At 34.9% G+C, this 22,938-nt stretch overlaps 2 protein-coding genes across 2 annotated transcripts; one reads left to right on the top strand and one right to left on the bottom strand.

Annotated features, from left to right (window-relative positions):
• Positions 1-286: 286 nt before the first annotated feature.
• LOC104883754 (hypothetical protein) lies at positions 287-2,024 on the top strand. Its single transcript, XM_010668311.4, has one exon. The coding sequence runs from the start codon at positions 473-475 to the stop codon at positions 1,694-1,696; it is 1,224 nt and encodes a 407-aa protein (XP_010666613.1). The 5' UTR covers positions 287-472; the 3' UTR covers positions 1,697-2,024.
• A 12,643-nt stretch (positions 2,025-14,667) lies between these two features.
• On the bottom strand, positions 14,668-22,382 carry LOC104883753 (zeaxanthin epoxidase, chloroplastic). The gene is made up of 16 exons (XM_010668310.4): positions 21,644-22,382; positions 19,570-19,732; positions 19,371-19,445; positions 18,578-18,678; positions 18,239-18,354; positions 17,884-18,095; positions 17,668-17,759; positions 17,436-17,550; positions 17,235-17,338; positions 16,765-16,810; positions 16,586-16,650; positions 16,405-16,491; positions 15,731-15,785; positions 15,530-15,618; positions 15,338-15,425; positions 14,668-15,025 (listed from the first exon to the last, which is right to left on the bottom strand). The coding sequence occupies exons 1-16, from the start codon at positions 22,177-22,179 to the stop codon at positions 14,942-14,944; spliced, it is 2,028 nt and encodes a 675-aa protein (XP_010666612.2). The 5' UTR covers positions 22,180-22,382; the 3' UTR covers positions 14,668-14,941.
• Between the last annotated feature and the right edge of the window lie 556 nt (positions 22,383-22,938).

Here is a 22,938-nt window from a genome sequence, read left to right on the forward strand (position 1 = left end):
GATAAAATAACATAATTCAGTTGACTTCCAATAAGTGATTAAAAGAAATAACGAGTAGAATTTATCATATAAATAAAAAAAATATAATATGACATGCAATACCTCCCATAATCCTAATTTGAATGTATAAATCCCATTAAATTTAATAGAACTATTAAATGTACAAAAGTAGGGGCATTTAGGTCAACTCAAACTCCCCCATCACCAAAATCTCAGTGTGGACCCCACCCAACCTCTTCCATCTATAAATTCCATACCTTCATTTACAAGCCACCCCTTCTCTCGTCCAATACACCACAATACTTCTTCTAACACTTCCCTTCTCTCTCTTTATTATCGTCTACTACATAAATCTCAAGCAAACCCAACACAACATTTCTATAACTTATAAAACTCCCACATCGAATCCCATACCAACCAAATCTCGACTCCCACCACATTAACATTATTCATTATTATTACTCCGGCGACAATGGTAGATGTAGACCGGAGAATGACCGGTCTTAACCCGGCCCATTTAGCCGGACTCCGCCGTCTATCAGCTCGGGCCGCTTCCGGCCCATCACCATCTCCTCCCACTCCTATCCCTTCTCGTCTCTCTCTTCCTTCTCTCGCCTCCAATCTCATCACCCACCTCAAATCCTCCGGTATCCAAGTCCAACCCGGGTTAACCGAACCCGAATTCGCCCGCTCCGAGGCTGAGTTCGGGTTCGCTTTCCCCCCTGACCTTAAAGCCGTCCTCCAAGCGGGCCTTCCCCTTGGGCCGGGCTTCCCTGACTGGCGCTCTTCTGGGGCCCGTCTCCATCTTCGGGCCCTCATCAACCTCCCTATCGCAGCTATCTCTCTTCAGATCGCTAAAAACTCTCTCTGGTCCAAATCATGGGGCCCACGTCCTTCCGACCCGGAAAAAGCCCTTAAAATTGCTAGAACTTCTCTTAAACGGGCCCCACTCTTGATCCCCATTTTCAACCATTGTTACATCCCTTGCAACCCTTGTCTAGCTGGCAACCCTGTTTTCTACGTCGACGAGAATCACATCTTTTGCTGCGGGCTCGATTTATCCGACTTCTTCGAACGCGAATCCTTAACAACTAACAACACTTGTCTACAAAAACAACGATCAATCAGTGGATCCTCGTCATCTTCTTCCTCATCATCATCATCGTACTCCTCGAACTTCTCTCGGAAGTCTCTAGAAAGTTCTAGAACTCCAAGATGGGTAGAGTTCTGGAGTGACGCAGCAGTAGACCGTCGTAAAAGAAACTCAAACTCATCTTCTTCCCCAGAAAGATTCTTCGACATGCCCAAATCAGAAATGCCGGGTTGGGTCCATGACTACATTAATTCAATCGGGTCGGTTTTAAAACAAGGTGGGTGGGATGAAACTGACGTGTCTGATATTGTCCACGTGTCAGCTTCTGGATTCTTCGAAGGAGGTGAAATGGTACTTTTAGATAATCAAGCGGTTTTAGATGCACTCCTTTTAAAAGCGGATCGTTTTTCGGATTCATTAAGAAAAGCTGGGTGGAGCTCCGAGGAAGTTACTGATGTTTTTGGGTTTGATTTTATTGTACCGGAAAAGGAGAGGAAACCGGTGAAAATACTTTCACCTCAGCTCGTTGAAAGGATCGGAAAACTTGCTGAGTCGGTTTCCCGGTCTTCACCTAAAATTAGCATACAATTACAAGCATCATAATTGGCGGGGTTACTGGTAACTACGCATAGAGATTCTTTTCTCTTTACATTTTCTTTTTCTTTTTTTTTTTAAATTTTCTGGGTTTATTATTGTTATTATTATTATGAATAATAATTTCTTTCTTTTTAAAAATTAATTTTAGAATCATTGGGTTTGGGTTTATAGTTCTCTCTCTTTTTGGGAAAACGAAGCGTAGAAAGAGGGGGGAGATTTACTCGGTGTTGTACTATGAAAGGAAAGTGAATACAGAGAAAAAAAAAAAGATGGATATATTATATAAAATGATATTTTAATAATGTAATGAATACATAAACCTTTTCTTTTGAATTTTATTTTTTATATGTTTACAGCTAATTATGGGTGATTATTTTACTTACCTTTGTTTTTACCCATGTGACATTTGAGTCCAAGTTAGAGTGTGGAATTGTGGATTGTCAATTGGATGTCTTTTCTGATTTTATCCAACATCTTTAACCATAGTGATTTACGTGGTGTCTGGTTTATTAGCATATTTAAAATAATAACTAGCTCTTGTCACGAACAAATGAACAATACACTCTCGAATTATTTCGTGAATTATGTGAATAGTATAAAAGTAAAGTGTTCCACTTGAAAAAAATTCATTGTAATATTAGGTTCCAAACTAAACTTGCTTATTTTAGGAATGCTAACAATAAGTTATTGTTTTTTTAATAATGAAACTTAAGTAGAGTTGAATAATCCAGCACATGACAATCAAGCTTTGCACCTTTTCTTGTTTGGTTCATTGTATGAAGGGAAATGATGAACTATTTTTTAAAATGTATTTAATGTTTATTATTTGTCTTTACTTTTAGGAGTCCATACAACATACCCCTTTATTTTATATTTTTTGCAAAATTTGCACATCAAATTTTATAAAAATTGACCACTTAATCTTACCATTATATAAGATAAAATAATCATTATATGTTTACTACTTAGATTTATCTCAACGTATAGTTTTTAATACTTTTTGCCCTTTATGATTACAAGGAACAGCTAGGGGGTTGTACATTTTTTGAGAGACAGATAGATGAAAAAAGAGACTTGTACGATAAGTAGAGTGATAGAGAGAAAACATACTCAAATTTATTAATATTACAATTAATATAAAAGTATCAATTTTAGGTGAATACCACTCAAAAACTTTTATTATTGTAACATAATAAAAGAACAGAAAAAGTATCAATTTTTTGTAATTTTTATATATTTTTAAATACATTATTGATTATAGTAGTAATAGCTAATTTATTAAAGACTGTCAAATTACTAGTTTTTGCATGAGATATATCAAACACAATCTATAAGTATCATAATCGAATATATTCATGACAAAAGAAGTGTATTGTAAATTGTGCAAAAGCAATCCAAATTACCGACGACTCGACGAGTGTCAGTACTCAGTAGTATGTAATATTGTAATACATCAATTTTTAAGGGCAAAAGGATTTCTTATCATATAAGTATTTAGGTGTACTATTAAGATGATTTTTTTGCTCATTGCTTAAGGAGCGGCATACTCAAGATAATTTTTCGTTCATTAATTATTTAAAAAATCCAAAATCGCGTATTACATAATAGGTAGAGCTCTAGATAAACAAAAAAATAACATTTAATATATACTTTTTCCGTGTTTTTATTCTTGCTACATAGAGAAAGTGGGGGGTTTTTAAGAAATGTAGAGAGAGAAAGTAGGGGACCACCACTTTTTGAATAAAAAATCATTTGTTAAGGAAAAAGTATGAGTATTTTAAAAGACGATGTGGGGGATCACCAACTTTTTAATAGTATTTTAAGATTTTTATGGTGAAAAGGAATCCATTTATGATATGTAGCATATATTATGACATTTCCATTTAAGGAAAATGTAGCATCTATAAAAAAAACGAAGGAAGTAGTACATATTGTGCATTCGGATATATAATTAAAACACTTAAGGGTAGATCATCGTTTCTTGGGATGGTTTTTATTTAAATCTTCAAAAATGGAATGCACGTGTGCGTACTTTTTGGAAAAAAGAGACGTTTAAATGCGGGACCCAAGAAAGAGGAGGGTGGTGGAAAATAAGAAGGTTAGAAATTGTTAATCACAATTCACAACGTTAGTTGTGGGAACAACTATTACCAAGACGGACATTGCAAGATGTTGGGTAAGCGACAGTCTAACGACGTCGTATGCTTGTCTTTGAATGAATATATTGTCGTTTTGTTCTCCAATTGTTTCCTCATGGGATGATTGATCTTTTAAGTTTACTCTAATACTTGGATTGAGGATGTGAATGTCACTTGTGTCAATATTTGGTCTAATTATTACGAGTGTATTTGATATTTTTAGTAGACATAATGGGTCTACTTATTTTCTTGGTTGGATTTTTGCTGTATCTTTTGGGAGTACATACTTTGTGGGTATACCTAATGTAGGTTTGTATGCCATTTGATTATAGTATACCAAACGAGGTTTAGGAAATCACCAAGAAAAATAATATGCAAGTTTTTGGGTTACTTTGGTAGGTAACGTGTGGTACAAAATTATACTATCTTAATTTTATAATATAATAAAGTTAAATGGTTAACAACTCCTCGAAAAAAGTTTAAGTGGTTAGCAAATACAATAGTACTAAAACTGAACCTTTTACATTAACTTTATTACTTTAACACTTAGGCCCTGTTTGGCACTAGCGTTTGAGGTAGCGGTTAGCGGTTGGACAAGATTGAAACGCTACTTAAGAAAATTATGAGTGTTTGGTAAGGTAGTGGTTATAGTAGCGGGTAGCAGTTGGAGTAGATTATAAGTAGCGATTGTGGAACGTTACTACAAGTAACGTTTGAGGTTTAGAGGTAGCGGTCTACGAAATAAACCCTATATAATAGCATTAGCATGAAGTAGAATTATTAACTAATGTTTTTTTTATCTTTTACAACTCCAACAGCTACTTTTGCCAAACACTTCTAATCAAACAACTAATTTAATCGCTGACCGCTGACAGCTACTAGTAGACAGCTAGCAGCTACCCCCAACAGCTACAGCTACTACAACCGCTAACAGCTACTAGAACCGCTAGTTTTGCCAAACATGCCCTTATATGTTTATTAAATTATTACTTATGAGGTAGATCACGAGCCAAGAAACTAATATGGCGAAGTTTTAAATCATGTGGCTCTATATTTACACAAACAGATTCAGAAAACATATGAAAAATTATTATGCTTAATTGCTGATTTGAAACAAAGAATTAGCAACAACCAAACACTTTATTTCTTCAATTTTTGGCAATGTAGAGTACAACAAGATTAGTCATATGTAGTGGTATAAAATACACCCAAATATACTGTACATGAAGTATAATTCCATATGTAGGAGACATAATTTTTATAATAAAAGGGCAAATGTGAATGAAGAAAAAATGGGGGAGGGTAGAAATTTCTTGGAATTTGGAAAAGAGAGCTAAATATTTTGGTCCCTTCTGAAACCAAAAATCTTAAAAAAAAAAAAAAAAAACTCTTCTCCAACATTTGACTTTTAGAAGACAAGACTACGAGGCAAACAAAGTGAGAATGCAAAAATACATTCCAAACCCTTAAAAATTGAAACTTTGAAAGGGATAGAAAATGGGAAAGGGATTTGGATTTTTAGTTTTGTTGTTTGTGGGCTTGGGCCTTCTTCTGATTTTAAAAAGGACTTGTCAGATAAGTGGGCCGTATCACAGGTGAGGGGACCATGTGATAGGTGGGAATATCAAATGTGGGATAGGTAATCTTCAATTATAAAATTCAGAACTAGCAATTTCATTCCACAAATACTACTTCCCGTCCCAAAATATAATTCCCCATTTTCATTTTGGGTGTCCCAAAATATAGTTTTCATTTTCATATTTAATTTCACATTTTTTCATAATTTGTCTAGAAAAACCGTATCACATCATTTATTTGCTTCTTGAATTTTGTTTTTTCCTTTGTTTATTCAACCAAAATGTTACAATTAATGCTCTTTCACCAATTATTCTTCATTTTCTCTCCTAAAATCATCTTTTTTCATACAGCATTTATTTAATAAACAAAAAATGTTTATTATTCCTCTTGAATTTTACTTGCATAAATAACCGTTAAAAAAGAGAAATGGAAACTATATTTTGGGACGAAGGGAATAGAAATAAGTTACATCGGTATGCAACTAAAATCCTTTTCTCCGTTTTCTTTTGTTGTTCCTATGTTTTCTATCGGGAAATTTCGATATGTTGTTTCTATTTTAAATCTTTTCATAAATAATATAATTTATGAACTAAATTTCTCATTAGTTTTGTGTTGCAATAATTATGTTCACACTATATTTAAAAGTCACTTTTTACCTTTTTACTCCTCAAACTTTTGTCTAATTGATCGTCTAAGATAAAGTAACTCAAAGACCAATAAATGTGTTCACATTCATTTGTAGTTATTTTACTCTTTTACCCCTCATAGTTTTTGTATCATTAGTTGTCTAACACGGAATAACTCAAAAGGGCAAGAGTTTTTATATGTAGTAATTTAATCTTATTTAAAATAGTAGAAAATTTTGCTCATTTTTTGAATTGCATTGATTTCTTCCTTGATTTCAAATAGGAACAACAAAACAAAATGAAGATAATACGATTTTTCTATCAAAAAATGAACTTATTATAGCTATTAACCACTCCCCACAACCTCCCCTCCCCCAAAAAAAATCTAAAAAGAAATTGTAAATGAAAATATATAAATCTCATAAAAGTGAGTATTAAATTGTGAATTATAAGAAGTTCATCTGATTTTTTTTTCTTCATAAATTAAGTTGTTATCATAAGAAGTGCATTGCATCAATTACAAATAAAAATTGTATATTCTTTAATCATTCAGAATCATAGTTTGAGTTTCTAAATTAACAAACAATAGTTTTTTTCGTTGACAATATATATATATATATATATATATATATATATATATATATTGATTTGGTAATTTACTGGCTTAAGCAGATTCAGTCCTCATGAGCTAAGGGATAAGAAGGGGATCCTAACCCATAAGGAAACTTTTAGAGACTGAAAACTGAAGATTTATAACCAGAAGCATAAATCCACACAAACGCCGCCCCAGATATGGGGTTGATGAGAATCGAACTCTCAATCATGAGCCATGAGGCTGGGAACTCCAACCATTAGGCTCCCACATGATTCTTTCGTTGACAATATATGAATTACAATAACCTCATGGTCTATAATAAATTTTATTTACCAAAGAGAAATTTTAACACTGTTAAACACCCTCAATCATTTCTCTACTGCTTCTCACAATTCTATGGAGCTATGTTTGTCTGGCTACTCATACTTGTAAAATGTCCACCCATTATATTGCCATGAAAAATCAACCACTAAAACTATGTTAAGTCTAATAATATGTAACCAAGGTTTTTCTTAATGAGGTTTAAAAGTTCCACTAGTAGAATTTACTCTAAAATCTTTTTCATTTTTAATGTTGGCGAGAGTACTCTAGAATTGATTGGTTATAAGACTTTGACTTTTTTACGCTGTCTCACACATAATTTTGTTCGTTGACGAAAGTTAGTAATCTAACAACATATACTAAAGTTAATTTTTCATATACTAATTAATTATAAAATTGGCAATTCAGGTTAATATACATTTGACCCTGTTTGTCACCTTATTTTAAATATATATTAAGAAAAAATATATTCAAATAAGGACTAATAATGTCTAACAAGTTCAAATAAGTTCAATTTAGCAAAAATAAGCAAAAAGTGTGACGCACTCACAAAATAAAATGTAATAAGTTTAGATAAACTCTAATAATGTCTAATAAGTTTAAAAATAAGTTGAAAAAACTAACATATATTATAAAATTTAATTATATATTAAGTGTAAAAATCATTGTAGTCTTTTAGGGTAATATCTTACCTTAAACATTTTGATAAGTAAATATTTGATGGTTACAAATTTCTGAGTCTGTCACAAATCCGATTGGGTGAGGGGATGAGGGCGTTGTTGATAACTTGCTATCCTCTGATCCCATTTCCCTAGACTTATCTATTATCTGTGCTGCCTTTAACATAAATTCAATTGTTGAGAATCAAGCATATGAATGTGACATGAAAATATCTGTTCTACCCTTTAGTAAAAGACATGATATGGTCATGTTTTTTCTTACACCAAAAACGATTATTGAGGGTTTAACTCCAGCATACTCCAAAAGTTTGAAATTTAGCTACAGGACTGTCCTACAACATTTAATCTTTTCATCACTTTACACTAACTAGAGTAGGCACTAGGAAGTAATTGCCGGCCTAGCATGATTGTGTTACAAATCAAGGCTTTGTACTCTTGATCGTCAAAATCAATATCAATATATATATATAAAGCGGAAAAATAAAATAATTTAGTATTTAAAATTGAAAATAATACTATGTTAATAACAACAATGTCAAAACCTTGAAACATAAAATTATATTGAATTCATGAGTTAAGAATTGATCTCCGGTGATTGTTTACATAGATCATTAATTAGCTTCTATACTCTTAAGCGGCGTTTGGTTTGGGCTTTTCAGAAAGGGTAAGAGAATCAACTAGTTTGATTCCTTTACTTTTTTCTTTGTTAAGACATATCAATCATTCTCTTTACCCTCTCTTTTCCCCAAACTCCTCTACTTTCATTCCCCACCCTCCCTCAAGGTTTCACTTACCCTTTCTCTCTTCTACCCCATGGTGGCCTTGACAATCATTGATCACTACCCCAACCACCAACCTAGCCACACAACCACCACATCAGCCACCGAACCCACCACCCCAAAAACTGAATCACTACTCCAAGCACCCTAACCACCATGACCGCCACCAAAACCATCATGACTGCCACTGAAACCATCATGACCGCCACCATTACCCCCAATGAAGCCATCATGTTAACCCCTAAAATTACTATATGCCACCAAAACCATCAACCCATGCACCGAAAACCACCAACACAAGGCCGAAACCACCAGCCCGTGGCCGAAAGTAACAACCCACGCACCAAAAATCATGTACTCATGGCCGAAACCACCACTCGGTCCAAATCCACCCACACGAAAAAAATCCCAACCCAACTAAAAAAACCCACCTCTAATCCTTGATTATGACTTTAGATGGTCAAATTCAGATATGAAGTTTTTATGGTCGAATTTTACCTTTAAAACCTCAAATGTGGCCTCAATGGTGGTAAGGAAGGAAAAGAAAGAAGGGGGAGGACTGGTGAGGTGGAGTCGGTAAGGTGGCGACGGCGTGGGGCGGTGGGGGTGGTGGTACTTAGGAGAGTGAGGGGGGAAAATTGTAACACCCCTCTGGGGACCACGAGCCCGCTAGTAGATATTGTCCTATCTGGGCCCTAGCCCGCAAGGTTTTGCTTTGGAGTGGGAACGACCCACCCAAAAGACCTCTACTAGGTTGAGGTATCCACCTCTATATAAAGAAGGCTTTGTTCTCCTCAATTTCCGATGTGGGCGGTGGGGGTGGTAGTACTTAGGAGAGAGAGGAGGGAAATAGTGAGAGCATGAAGATGAGTTCTCAACCAAAAAAATATTTTTAATCAAAGGGTTCTCTTTTCCTTTCTCGTTGTTTCTCTTTCTTAAACCCTTTCTCTTTTCCCTTCATAAATCAAACGTCCCCTTATAGTTTTATGTCAAGCACGTACTATATGATTCTCTATTTTAAAAACCGTCTTGAAAGCCCCTTATACAAATGATCAATAGCCTCATCCAATTTCTTCTAAAATCATCACCACTATCCAAACTCTTCACTGTACTACCTTAACTAGTGCATTCTGTACTTGACGTCTCGTATACTCAAACCATTCTTAAATATTAGTAAAGCAATTAAATAATATATAATAGAAATCCAAGCAGAGCTGAAGTTTTTCGGACCCAACTCCCGTCAGGTTATTACAAACTAAATTTTGATAGTTTTAAATTAGAAAATGGACTTACTCCATTTAGCATCATCATTCGGGATCATTTAGGTAATATTAAGCTTTGTGGTATTAAAATTGTTCCCAATTTGTATTATATTCTTTCTGCTAAAGCTATGGGCTTACGAGGAGGTGTTCGAGGGGTTTTCTTTCCATGTTTTAAAAAATTGATCATTGAATGGGACAACTTATCAGTTATTGAAGCCATTAAAAAATCGTGGAAAATCCCTTGGGTTATTGATTGCTTTGGTTGCAAACACGAAACAAGACCTCAAGACGTTCGAATATGTATAGATTAACCAGGTGTACTGCGAGGTGAACATAGTTGCGGTCTTGCGTGCGGACTAAATAGCGCATCATGGTCACACCGTCCCCTCCCTTTCTTATTGGTTTGACTCTTCATATCTTTCTTTCTCTGTATCATCCGCAAGGATGCTTTACGTTAACCTGCTTGTTGAGACCGAACTTAGCTTCTCTTTCCTCATCTATAAATATATATTATATATATCATACACAAAGACACATTGGCCATACTGAAAGTAACAGGAGGATCCAACATTTCAAGGCATCATTTAATAGGTAGCTAGATGATTTAATGCGCAACGGCCATTTACCGGCCACAAACAATAGTATGAGAAGATTCACCGACCGTTGGAAGTTGGAACCAAACAAACCATCATGTGCAAGTGCAACTTTCACCGCTATTATCTCTACTTCACGTGTCAACCTCTACTTTCATCATGTGCTTAATGTTCCTACGTCTACGTTACTACTACTGCATTGCTCAGTTCAGCACATGAAAGATGAAAGATGAAATATGAAGATTTTAGGTCATCACATTACACATACTTATAAATTGCCCCCACATGCCTTCTTTTTTTCATTTTTTTGGCTCTTATGCTATAGCTTCTTAACAAGGAAGAAAATGAGAGTCAGATTTGGCATTATTGGGTAAATTTTTATGGGCCCCCAACAAGAATTTAATACGGGGTATGGGCTTTTACTCTATCAAACTAGTTGATGTCTGCAAGTTCTGTGACATTATTGTCTTATAAGAAAACACTATCTCCACCCCTTACTCTCTTTCCTAGGCCCAGTCCAACACATATGGGCCTACCATATATAATTTTTGAGTTAACAACGCATGGCATTTTAAAAAAAAACTTCGTTTATTAGCACTTCTCATCCTCACTTTTGTGTGTTAAATATCAAACACATGTAGTATTATACTATTTTTTTGGCTTATTGCATGATAATTTCAGATTTGATTTATTTTGGTGGCATTTATGTATGGACGTGACTCATGAGAACCTCATATTACAATGTTTTAATGGATTTTTTTATCAAATTATTTGAGTTTTTTTTTTTGTTTCACCGATTTTCTTGAGTAATCTTTTTAAGATTACTATATTACCCTTTAAGTTGTTAAAAATTAACCATATGCTCTTAATTACTTGAGAATATTAGCTTTTTTTAGTCATTAAATCCTAATTTCGATACTAAAGTCTAATCAACCTCTATAATAACAATTGAAACACCTTCTATGACCCTTTTTCTATCTCTTCTTCCATAACTCTCTTTCCTTTTTTTGGCCATAAGTGATGTTTTAATAGAGTCTATTACAGTAAATGACTCACCTAGGGAATAATTGGAGTTTTAGTAAAGAAATTAGGGATCAAAGAATGAATTGTTAGTGATGAAAGGCACAAGTGAATTTTAAAGAGAGTGAACGATATATGGTGAATTTTTAAGAAGTGAAAGATATATGGTGATTTTTGAAAAATTAGAGAGTACTTGGTGAAAAAAATTACTCGAGAATATTTAGTGAAAAAATTCAATATTTTAATCCTATTCTTGAAAGAGTTTGAGCTTTTTTTTTAAAAAGTAAAAGAGCATATATATATATATTAATTGCAAAGTAAGGTGAGATGATAATAGTCACTCTCTTTCTACATTATGTAATTCGACCATGGCCGGCTAATTGCAAGTTCAAGTGGTTCTAATTGGAGGTGCCCACTTTTTTAATTGGTGGGTTAAGACTTTTATTTTTATATAATATTAAAGCTAAATTAGGATGTTCTTAACAATATCAATATGCTAGGTTAATGAGCTTTTGGTGTTATATAGCAAGAAAAAGTTGCAAAAATAACAATTGTAATATTATTATGTTAAGAAACTAATCACATTATACTTTTTAAAGGTAAATTTCTCATGTTACGTCTTTTCAGAGCTTGAATTTAGTTATTAGTATAGGACCTCCATAATTTTTGAAACCGTTAGTACTCCGTGTATAGAGTTTTGTTTCGGAAGGGACGAAAGGCAAATCCGTGATACCACTTCCATAGGTTTAGGGTTTAAAAAGGCTTTTTCCTTGAGATTTGATTCAACTTTTTTGGAAAATCAAAATCTCATACTTCATATTTGTACGTATGTAACATTTTTACCGTTCTTTTTGTTGGTTTTGTTAGTTTCATGACTATCACATAAGACATGAGTGAATTATCTAGCTAAAATATCATATATGTTCACATGTACAAATAAAAAGAAGTGGCCTGAATTTTACTACATTTTCATTATCTTACTTTGTTGATTCTTTCTTTCTTTCTTTAAGAAAATCTTATTTTGTGGCATAAAAATGCATAAGTTTCTCTCTTAATCTTATACTAACCTATTTTACTACATTTTCTAAACATGGAGTATTTTATTAGCAGTTGCCCCTATAACTAACCTATTTACTTTCCGGTTAAACATAAAAACTAACTTCCTACCTTGAAAGAGCAGGGTGACTAGAGAAACAATTAGGGTCTAGAATTTTTTTTTTCTTTGTTCGATCTACAGAAGTACTAGCTTTTTTTCTCCTTCCTTTCTATAATTGTAAAATAGTAATTGTTATCCCTCCTTTTTTTTATTGATGGCACAATAGTCTTTTTAATTAGGTAGGGAAAATAACTAGTACTAGAGTCATCGACCATGTTTCATTCTTTTTTACATCGGAAAATTTTACATTAATTAAAACCCGAGTTACAAATAACTAGGGAGAAATGAGAATACATCCATGTTTCTTGAACCAGTCTTGAAGCGGACGTGGACCTGATCATGAGGTATCTAAGGTAGTTTTGCATATAATAACATAATTGCTGAACGACATAGTATTTGGCAAGCCATACTGGTCCTTCACTCATTCCAGAGTATCAAATAATGTTCTGTTCAGTACAGTAATCACTAATCAGAAGCATTGCACCGGACCTTTAGTTTGGAAGTTACTGGAAGCCTACATTGTACGAGTGCTGCTATTAGATTCTGAACATATTTGCATATCTCTTTATATAGAAACGTTAGAAAAGTTATGTTATTATGTTCATTACATAATTTTGATATGTTTTAAGTTGTTTACATGTGTTTTACAGTGATTTACCTGTATCTGTTTCAAGGACATATATAGACATCATTAAAGCAAATAGGTGCAGAAAAGAACTATTATACTCTTTAACTTTTTACTTGTATGTTCTGAATCATTTACTTGTAGTTCAAAGAATATGACAATACCAAGGAAATAAAAGCATGCAAGTATTATGAAAAAGATGAAGTACTCCCTTTATCTCATAATATAGTGCTTGCAGGGGTGTTCGTGGTTTGGGTTGGTGCGATTTGGGATGTAATCTAACCCAAACCGAAAATATACGGTTTGACATTTATGAGGTGGGTTTTTCCCTACTTGTCCTTAAGGACATTTTACGTTGGCCTTCGTGGTAGGGGCTTGTCTAATTTTCCTTTCATCGATAAAAAAAAACGTTTTTTCAGCAAATACTTCTGACAAAAAAAATCACCAAATACCCCAACTTTTTTCAAAATTCACTAGATACCCATGACTCGGGGTGAAAGTTTGGTGTGCGGTTTGGATTGGAGCATAAGCCGATCCGATCAGAATAAAATTTGGATTTCAATTTTCAATCCGAATCCAAACCAATTAGGGTTTGAATTCGATCCAATCCACTCCGATTTTCATACTCTAGATTGGATCTGATCCGAAAATCCGATTTTTTTAAAACTCTAGTTTTTCGATAAAATATATTAAGCACAACAACAGCCTAGTAGATTTAGGAAATGAAGAATTAAGCGTGGTTAGTGTTTTAGGGAAAGGGTTGAAGTGTTATGTGTATTGGGCTATGGAGAAGGTTTTTTTATTAAAAAAAATCAGTTAAGCACTTGACCCCCAAGGCATATTACTATTCGGTTATATTGGATTTTTGGACCCAATTACCATCAATCCAATCCGATCCGAAAATCCAATTTTTCAAAAAATGTCAATCCGAACATAGTTCGAATATGATCTGAATGACTGATTCGATTTTGATTAGATTGGATTTTGGATATTATCCAAATAACTTTCACCCCTACCCATAACCTTTAAAAAAATCACCCAAAATGCCCTTTTCGGGTCTACCAATGACGATTTCATAAATGCAGGAGGAAGAATTGGAAGGGGATGGGAGGAGAGGGGTTGTGGGATGCCGGCGAAAGTGAGGGAGGGGGACAAGTCCGCCGCCGAGAGTGAAGGACGGGAATGCGCGGGGGAGGGAGATGGGGCTGCGTAGGGGAGGGGATGATGGTGGGGGGTTGGGGAGTTTGGGGGGGCTAGGGTTGGGTTAGGATTACTTAGGTTTTTAGGGTTAATTATAGTTTTTAGGATTAATTATAGTTTTTAGGATTAATTAGATTTTAGTGTCAATTAGAGTTTTTTAAAGGTAAATAAATTGATTATTTAACGGAGCATTAATATCCATTAGTCAAAAGGGTATGTTGGGTTTTTTTTTTTTAAAGATTAGAGGTATACTATTTGGTGAATTTTGAAAAAAAATTGAGTATCTAGTAAATAAATTTTTTCGTCAAGGATATTTGGTGAAAAAATCGAAAAAAGAAGCATATTTCAACAATTTTGGGAAGGAAAGGGGAGGGGAAGTAAAGACATGCAGGCTATCAGGGAAATTATCAACAGAAACCGTACTTCAATCATATATACATACACTCGTACAATTTCAATCTCTTCCCAAAAAAAGAAGGTAAAATGTGACCATAATCATAACACAAGAAGAACCAAAATATTATATTACATCTATACGAAAGATTAACTGGCTTCTAATTATGTGTGTGGTAACTATATGGTCGAAACTCGAGAGCATTGTGGCAACCTCTCAGAATAATTCTGTACACTTACTAATGTCAACTAATCGAAATGTGGTGATAAAAGTGACAAGGGATTTCACACTGTCTGCAGTACTCCTGCATTCTGCTTGTTCTGTGCCAAATTTGGAGATGTCATCGATACTTTGACGCGATACGATGCCTGTTAACAAGAACATATATCACGAACAAGTTTACAATGAACTGGTTTTTGCTGAAATAACTGATTATGACAACCTAATGAAACTAACTTTTCTCCTGATCAAAACTGATTATCGTTAATTCATTAGTGATTAGAACTTTACATCATGGAATAACCTTTGTTTCACTTACTATACTTAATTTTGATGAACAAAACTGATATTTGCTGATCATAAATATAGCAACTGAGCAACACATTAGAACTTAAATGATATTGTATTTCTGTTGGAGAAAGCAAGATGTATAAAGGGGAGAAATATATACTATGCATCACCTTTTTGTCTGAGCCAAATTGAATGATATCTGATGGATGGAACCTTGTAGGAAAATTAGGAGGCACTCTATAGTGTCTTCCCTCCTTGCTGAGAAATCCCAACAATAGAATCAATCAGTATGCGCTTCAAAAAATGGAAAGAATATAATTATTCATTTTGTTTATATCCCCACTAATTATTAGTTTACTTACTCTGTGATCCAGGTTCCATGCTCGCTACGCAAATCAGTCAAGAAAAATGCTCCATCCTTACAGCTGATTCGAGCATGTCTTTCTGAAACCTGAGTTAAGAGAGAAGAGCGATATGAGTTGCACATTGTATAACAAGCAGGAAGTAAGGTAAAGTTTTCAAAAAGAAATGTTTGATGCAAAGAACTGTATGAAGTTTCTTACCTGAGGTGAACGCAAGGCTACAGATACACCTGGAAGATCCTCATGAGAGACACTCCTATCATTAACATGTTCAGCATAATATCAGAATAACTTGTTGATCACAGAGAGAATTCTGCTTAAAGTGATGTATATGCATCATGATGGAAGATACAGGCTAAATGGAAAACTTGTTCGCCACCTAGCATAGATGAGGAATTAGTAAGAGGCCTGATATCTGCATCTAGTAGCATGACTCATGTTGGAATGCATTGTTTCTGCGCTTGGGTTTGTTTTAGACTTTTAGGTGCCATATATTGAGCCTATACTATCTATGTTTCCTGGGAACAGTATATAAACTTTTCAGGGTAAAACTCAGCTAATCTAAACTCTTCAAACCTAATAAGATCTCTCTCCCTTGTGTCTGCAGTCTGCACATATAGCTAGCATTGTTAGTGAATTACATGTTTGTCGTTTCCTTTGTTATATGTTCTTTCCTTGTCAATCAACTATAACATATTCAGTGAACCATGTTATCGAGTTCTCAAACATAACAAGCATTCCCTAATTCTCAAACATATGGCCATTAAAGCTCTTGGACCTCATTGAGACTAAAAAGTGCATAAGCAGAGCTAAGCTGATGGCAAGTAATCAATATCCAGCCCGGAATTTACTCTTAAAAGAGAATTAGGGAATACCCAATTGTACACGGCTCGTCTTCCTTTCTACTCAAACAAATAGGTTCTAATGTTTCAGCATCATTTCCTTGAGGGAGAAGAAACCATCTGCCAAAAGCACAAATGGTGAAGTTATTAGGCGTTTCAAGAATATTCTTACGGATGCACGCAGATTGAAGAAATGGAGGGTTACTGTACATACTCGCCACTGAGAGCACGCTCCAAGGCGTCATCATCCTCGAACCATCTCCGTAGTTGATTGTTTGCCTTACATTTATCATAAAAAAGTTATTCAAGCATGGTGTATGGAATCAACAAAGAAAAAAGAAACTTTGGATCAAGTCTAGAAGGGAAGAAATCTATGGAATTCTTTCAACTTACTTTTTCTGACAACCTGCAATGTGGCACCCTTCCTTCAAGTTTTTCGCTACAAAATAGAGTAGGAAACCTTATTAATACTACTATTTGGAGACTGTATGGTACCATGTAGACAGAGCTATAATTTTTCAGTCGGACTATCTAGAGAACGGTTCTCTACCAAATGTGAGGAGGGGGAATTAGTACATGCACTTGTTATAGACCCTAAACCATTTTCTCCTCTATTTGATGGAGAACAAGTTCTCTATTTAGCCTTTTCATAATTTTTGATTAGCAGTAGAACTCAAAAAAATTCAAAATGCGATCCTCCTGGCATTAGCGCAATGCTGCAATGAAAAATAAACCGGTTTTACTTGCCAACAGTCACTTTTTTTCATCATATATTTGGTTTTGTCAAATTCAAGAACTTAGGTCAACTGGAGAGCAAGATTTCTTATGATCCTACAGAATAATGATCATTTAAAAAGCCTAACCTGTTACCACCTAAAACCCAACTCAACATCAAAGGCATTGCTGGGCTGATGAAAACCCTACCACCAACTCTTCCTGGATGAGGTATCTTGAATTTTGTCAAAAACTGCAAGAAATGTGGGAATCAAGGTTATCAACTTATCAAATGGATAACCATTAAATATAAAAAGATTTAACAAACTCTAGCGAAGCAGAGTTCTTACCGACAAAGGACCAAGTCCTACACCTAAAAAGGGCTTGTAGGTTGTGGCCATTACTGCTGCCATTCTAGCTAATCCATGGATTATAGCAACTCGAAGTTTTCTGGCACTCTCGTAGCTGATGCAGGGAACCCAGATAAAACATTGTAGTGATTAGATTTATATATAGGACAAAATTATGATATGCTTGTTTTGTTCATTTGAAAATAAACCCGGAATTTCACAATGATCTTACCTCCTAAGCGAGGATACAACATCAACCGGTTTCCCAGACTCAACACTCGTCTGCCATGCTTTTTCTAGCCCACGAGCAAGCTCATAGCTGTCCTGTATTAAAAGAAAGCATAAACCAAGAAAGATTTAGTGATGTGGCCAATGGGTTTGGCTCCTTAATGAACATCTAACTATGAATTAGCTTTATCCCCTCAAAAAAAAAAATGAATTACTTTACCTCGATGGCCATACATCCTCCTTGGCCCAGATTGGGTTGCATAGCATGGACCGAGTCTCCTAACAAGGTTATACGACCCTCTCCCCAGGTGAACTTTGGTGTTCTATCATATATATCACGTCGAAGAATAGCCTCTTCATCAGTTGCAACGAGTAGATCAGTTACGTTGTCACACCATCCCCCGAATATTTCAAGCAACCTTTGCTTTTTACCTGCCAAAAACATGTCCTTAGTTTACTGCTGAAGCTTCTACATCATGTATTCAACCATTAACGGATCCTCATTAAAGAGATTCTCCCTTTATATACAACCAAATTTACATGGAAATTAAAAGAAGACAGTAATAATTATCTACCATTGGGTTGATCAGCACCACCAGCAGATTCCTTGTGAAATGCATACCACTGCATCTTGCCTCCACCCACATCTGATGAAACAAAGTACTGTTTGTGACCCAAGAATACTCGATACCTGTTGACAAAATAGCATTTAGTTCAGTTATGACATCAAATGTGGCCTATTCTTTAGTTGGAGCAAGAAAGCAACAGATTGAGCTGGTAATCTTACACAGCTAGCTACTCCACCTTGATATAAAATTCTTAAGATCCAATTTTCATACATGCTACGAGACATACTCTTAACAACAAAACGCCACTAGATAGAATCTTAAATATATTGGTCAATCAGAACATACCCAACAGAATCAATGTCTGCAGGCACGAAATCTGCAATGCCTGTGTAGCAAGTGTATCCAGAGTAAACAGCTTCTGTATGCCCAAACAAGTTTGTTCTCACCTAGCACACAGGAGGAGGAATATGTCATAATTAAGTCCAAAAACAAACTGATATAAGCAGAAATGGCTTATTGATGAAAGTTTAAGTTAGCCAGATTTTTGTCCCATGAATCTATTGGGTGCATTTTAGTAACTTCACTCGGTGTTGGGCCCGCAATTCTCTTATCTCTTGTTTAGCTAGCTAAAATCTAACCAAGTATAATTATTCATATCTATATTGTCTCATTGCTGATTCTTAGAGTTGGAGTATATTGCCATTTCATATGGCAAGAAGTAGATCCAAGAAGCTGATCTGACCTAGTTAGACAAAGCATCTTGCATATTTTTGATTAATACTACTGCCAAAAAGGCCTAGCTATCTAGGGGTGAATGCATCATTCTTTCCAATTCAGTACATCAAAAATCTCTACAAGAAGTTTTCGATAAGCTAATTACAGTTATTGCTCATCATTTGGATATATAATTATCCTCCAATGGTTCACGAAAATTGACAGAAATTCTAGCATCAGTAATCAGACTGATCCAATTAGACCATTATTAGTTAATCAAATAAAAGAAGTTAGGCTAAGAAACTATAAACAAAATGAAATTAGTGGTCTGTTATGGTCAAACCGCAGAGTGTCTGGTGAAACTGAAACCTATAATTCAAAAGAGCAATATTGAAACTATTTCAGGGCAGTTGAGTTCCGGTACCTTTGACCATATTCCATCAGCTCCCACTAGAAGATCACCTTCATAACTCGTCCCGTTATCAAGCACCACAGTAACCTGTTTCATTAGAACATATTCAGAATACTTATCCACGAGCAAGCAGATCAAAACCTAAGAAGACAAAAGTCCTAGCCCACAATTCAGAAAAATAATAAAATAGAGTACATTGTTTCTTATATACCTTACTTCCATCATCCTTAAAAGACACAACATTACTCTCATTCATAATCACTTCTTCTCCAACTGCCTGAGCAAGAATTTGCTGTAATGTCATACGGCTTATGACTCTAGTGACTGGAAGCCCCCGCTCCACTGCAGGAGTGAAAGTATCAAATTTGACGTACCTGATTGACCAAACTTGTAGGTCATTAACATGTACCATTACTCAAGCACATTAGATAGTAGTACATGAAAATCCTTCCTACTCTTTAAACAAACTCAAGCTTTTATAATTTCTAGCTAGTATTACGGTTCGAGCTGGGCTGGACCGGGCTTTTTGCGAGCCCGGCCCACACGGCCCACGAGGTGGGCTGGGTTGGATGGGCTGGATTGGCCCGCACTGTTGGCCATCTCTAAGCTAGACACTAAAACTTAAGTCAATATGACTACCCATCTTTTTATACCAAGTAGTTAAAATTTAGTGTACTGCAACATTGATAAATTTTATAGAAGTGAAAATGGGCTTGGGCAACCCAATAAGGAAGAGGAGAGTTTGGCCCAAATACAAGCCCCGAGGAAGTTTCATACTAAAACCAATTGACAATAGTAGGAGTAGCTCCTTTAACTTATACTGTGGTATTTTCTCTCCTCTGTCTCCAATGTGGGACAACTCACATGTGCACAACATATATATATAATTTTTGGGCCCTTTCAGGACCCCGTGGTAAGATGATTTTCTTTTGAGTTGCCCTCGCACAGGCCCAATGTAAGGAGCACTCAAGTCTTAAATGATAAAAGCAATTTTTTTCTAGCATTTTCTAAATTGCCTGCTAAATCACAAAATTTATACATTGGATCACCAATATTGTATGTTGAAACTAAATTATTATCATCACAAAGCTCTGCTAATATTTTAATAGAATATCAATATGAGATATAACATGGGTGATTCAAATACACTTGTAATTATATATAGGATTTATTATCCCAAACTACCTTTAATTTTTAAGTTTTTCGAAAAACTACCTTATAAAAATTTATTGTCCCAAACTACCTTACATTTACCATTTTGTTATTGACAACTGATTTGGAAGCAAAGCATATTAGATATGACCACTCATGATCTAAAAAACACATGACATCCCCCTCTCTCTCATCAATATTTTATTTCATCTTACAAAAGTTGATCATGCCTCGTGACCCGTATTGACAAATACACCCCACTCATGACTAGAAAAAAGAAAACCAGTTTAAAATTAAAGCTTAAGTATACAAAAGTTAAAAGAGAAAATAAATCATTTGAAAAGCATGTCAAAATATAACATAATAGATGTCTATTTATAAATTTCAAAAACTTATGAGCGTTGGTATTTTTTTATTCTTTTACTTCTTAGTTTTTAAGATATTTCTATTACAATTTTCGAATCATAATTTATGCATATGAACCCCACCTCCGTTTGCTCCATTACTTATTTCATGACTTAGATCATGGGATAATCTAAATTAAGATTTGTCATGGCATGATCCAAATTAGATCACCCAAAAAAACATGAGTACAAGGCTACGATATCTTTGATCAAGCTCCATGACTTTCATGATAAAAAAATACACAAGTGGTCATGCCCTTAGTTAATCACAAATTCTTGTATGCCCCTAAAAAATTTCTTTTATGCAGCATGCCCTACAGCCCTAAGGCCTTACGCCCTTACCAATACTTGATACGACTAAGGCAACAACTAAGCGAGGTTGTAAATTTGTAATTGATTATAGATCTATTCATGGGGCCTTAACCATCGGCTTAAGTTGGTCCTTCAATAATACTACAACGAATAACTTTACCAACTAAGTTACATAACAGCTATATTTCCTATATCAATATGTAATACAGTAATACTCATAACATAGCGCTATCATTTGTAAGCACATAGTAGTACAATTCATGGAGTAGTACTAGTACACTTCTTTCTTTTATTTTGTTGTAACAGCTTCAAAGTGAGTTGAACTTGACGGAAGAAACAAAAAGTATTATTGAATGAGATAAAAGGGCAAGCCATTAAAAAACAAAAACAGTGTAGTGTAGAGTGTAATAGACTCACCAATTACCAGAAATTCCATCAACAAGGCCATTAATCCGATCACCAGTAACACAACCAGCATCCATAACTTTCTCAGCAACATCCATATCAATAGCTTCCAAAGCAGCCAAAGCATTACTTTGTACCTGAATTGGTCCCCTGTATTTCCCTTCACCTCTTATAGCACTCAAATCCTTCTCAAACACCACCACATCAAATCCTTTTTTCTTCGCCGCCAATGCGAATACCAACCCACCAATCCCCCCTCCGGCGACCAATATCCGGAGCTTCTTCTCCGGCGTTTCTCCGGCGATCACATCATTGGTCGCCGGAGATGTTTGTAAGGACTCTGCTACAGCAGCAGAGCACTTCACATATATCTCTTTCTTCTCTTTCTTCTTCTGCCCACTAAAATTGGGCTTCTTCAAGTAGTATTTAGAGTTATAGATTAATGACGATTGATGTTGTTCATCATATTGAGATAGTATTGGTAAGTGGGTTCTTAAGAAAACAGTTGATGAGGTAGTTAATGAATTGTAAATCACAGTTGAAGCCATGATTTGAGCTCACTAATTAATATAACATTCAAAGAAAGTTTGAAGCTTGATAGAAGGGAAGATCAGAAAGTATACTCAACCCAGAAAAATTAGTGGGTTTCTTTATTTTGAGCTGGATAAATTAAAAACACAAGTAATGAGCAAATTTTTATTCCTTTTTTCATGTTTGGAAACAAGTGGATATTTTTTTAAGTGATTACAGGTACAAATGTGAAGCACTCATTTGCTAAAGAAAATCAAAAAACTTGGGTGGAAGATGTACAAGGAAGACATGTGGCATATGGAAAGGAGACCCACTAAATGGTTTCCATGGTCAAGAATCAACATCATTTGACAAGAGTTGAACTTTCTGTGGTTGCCTATTAAGGTTGTTTTGTCGTTAAGTTGGTGATGGTGCTAATTGACTGTTGATTAGTATATTTTTTTACTCAAACGAATGATATTTAAGGAAATTAGTGAAGGATATTGGTTGATTGGGTACTTGGGTTTAATTGAATGATTGTTTGTGGCGAGAGCAAAGTAAAATATCTTCTCTCTTGAACTGATTGGAAGGAAGATAGAGTATATGTTTGGTCCAAATCAAAAATCATTAGAATCGAAATAGGGAAAAATTGACAAGAATAATCCAAACTATCACTGTCCCGCTCAAAATAATCTCAATTATGAGTTATCTCTATTATATAAGCCAAGGGAGGAAGTGTGGTGTCCTCTTTTGAAGTGACTAAAATACCCTTAATGATCTAATTAATGGAATGAAAA

The sequence above is a fragment of the Beta vulgaris genome, chromosome 6 (assembly GCF_026745355.1).
Source record: "Beta vulgaris subsp. vulgaris cultivar EL10 chromosome 6, EL10.2, whole genome shotgun sequence".
Lineage (NCBI taxonomy): Eukaryota > Viridiplantae > Streptophyta > Magnoliopsida > Caryophyllales > Amaranthaceae > Beta > Beta vulgaris.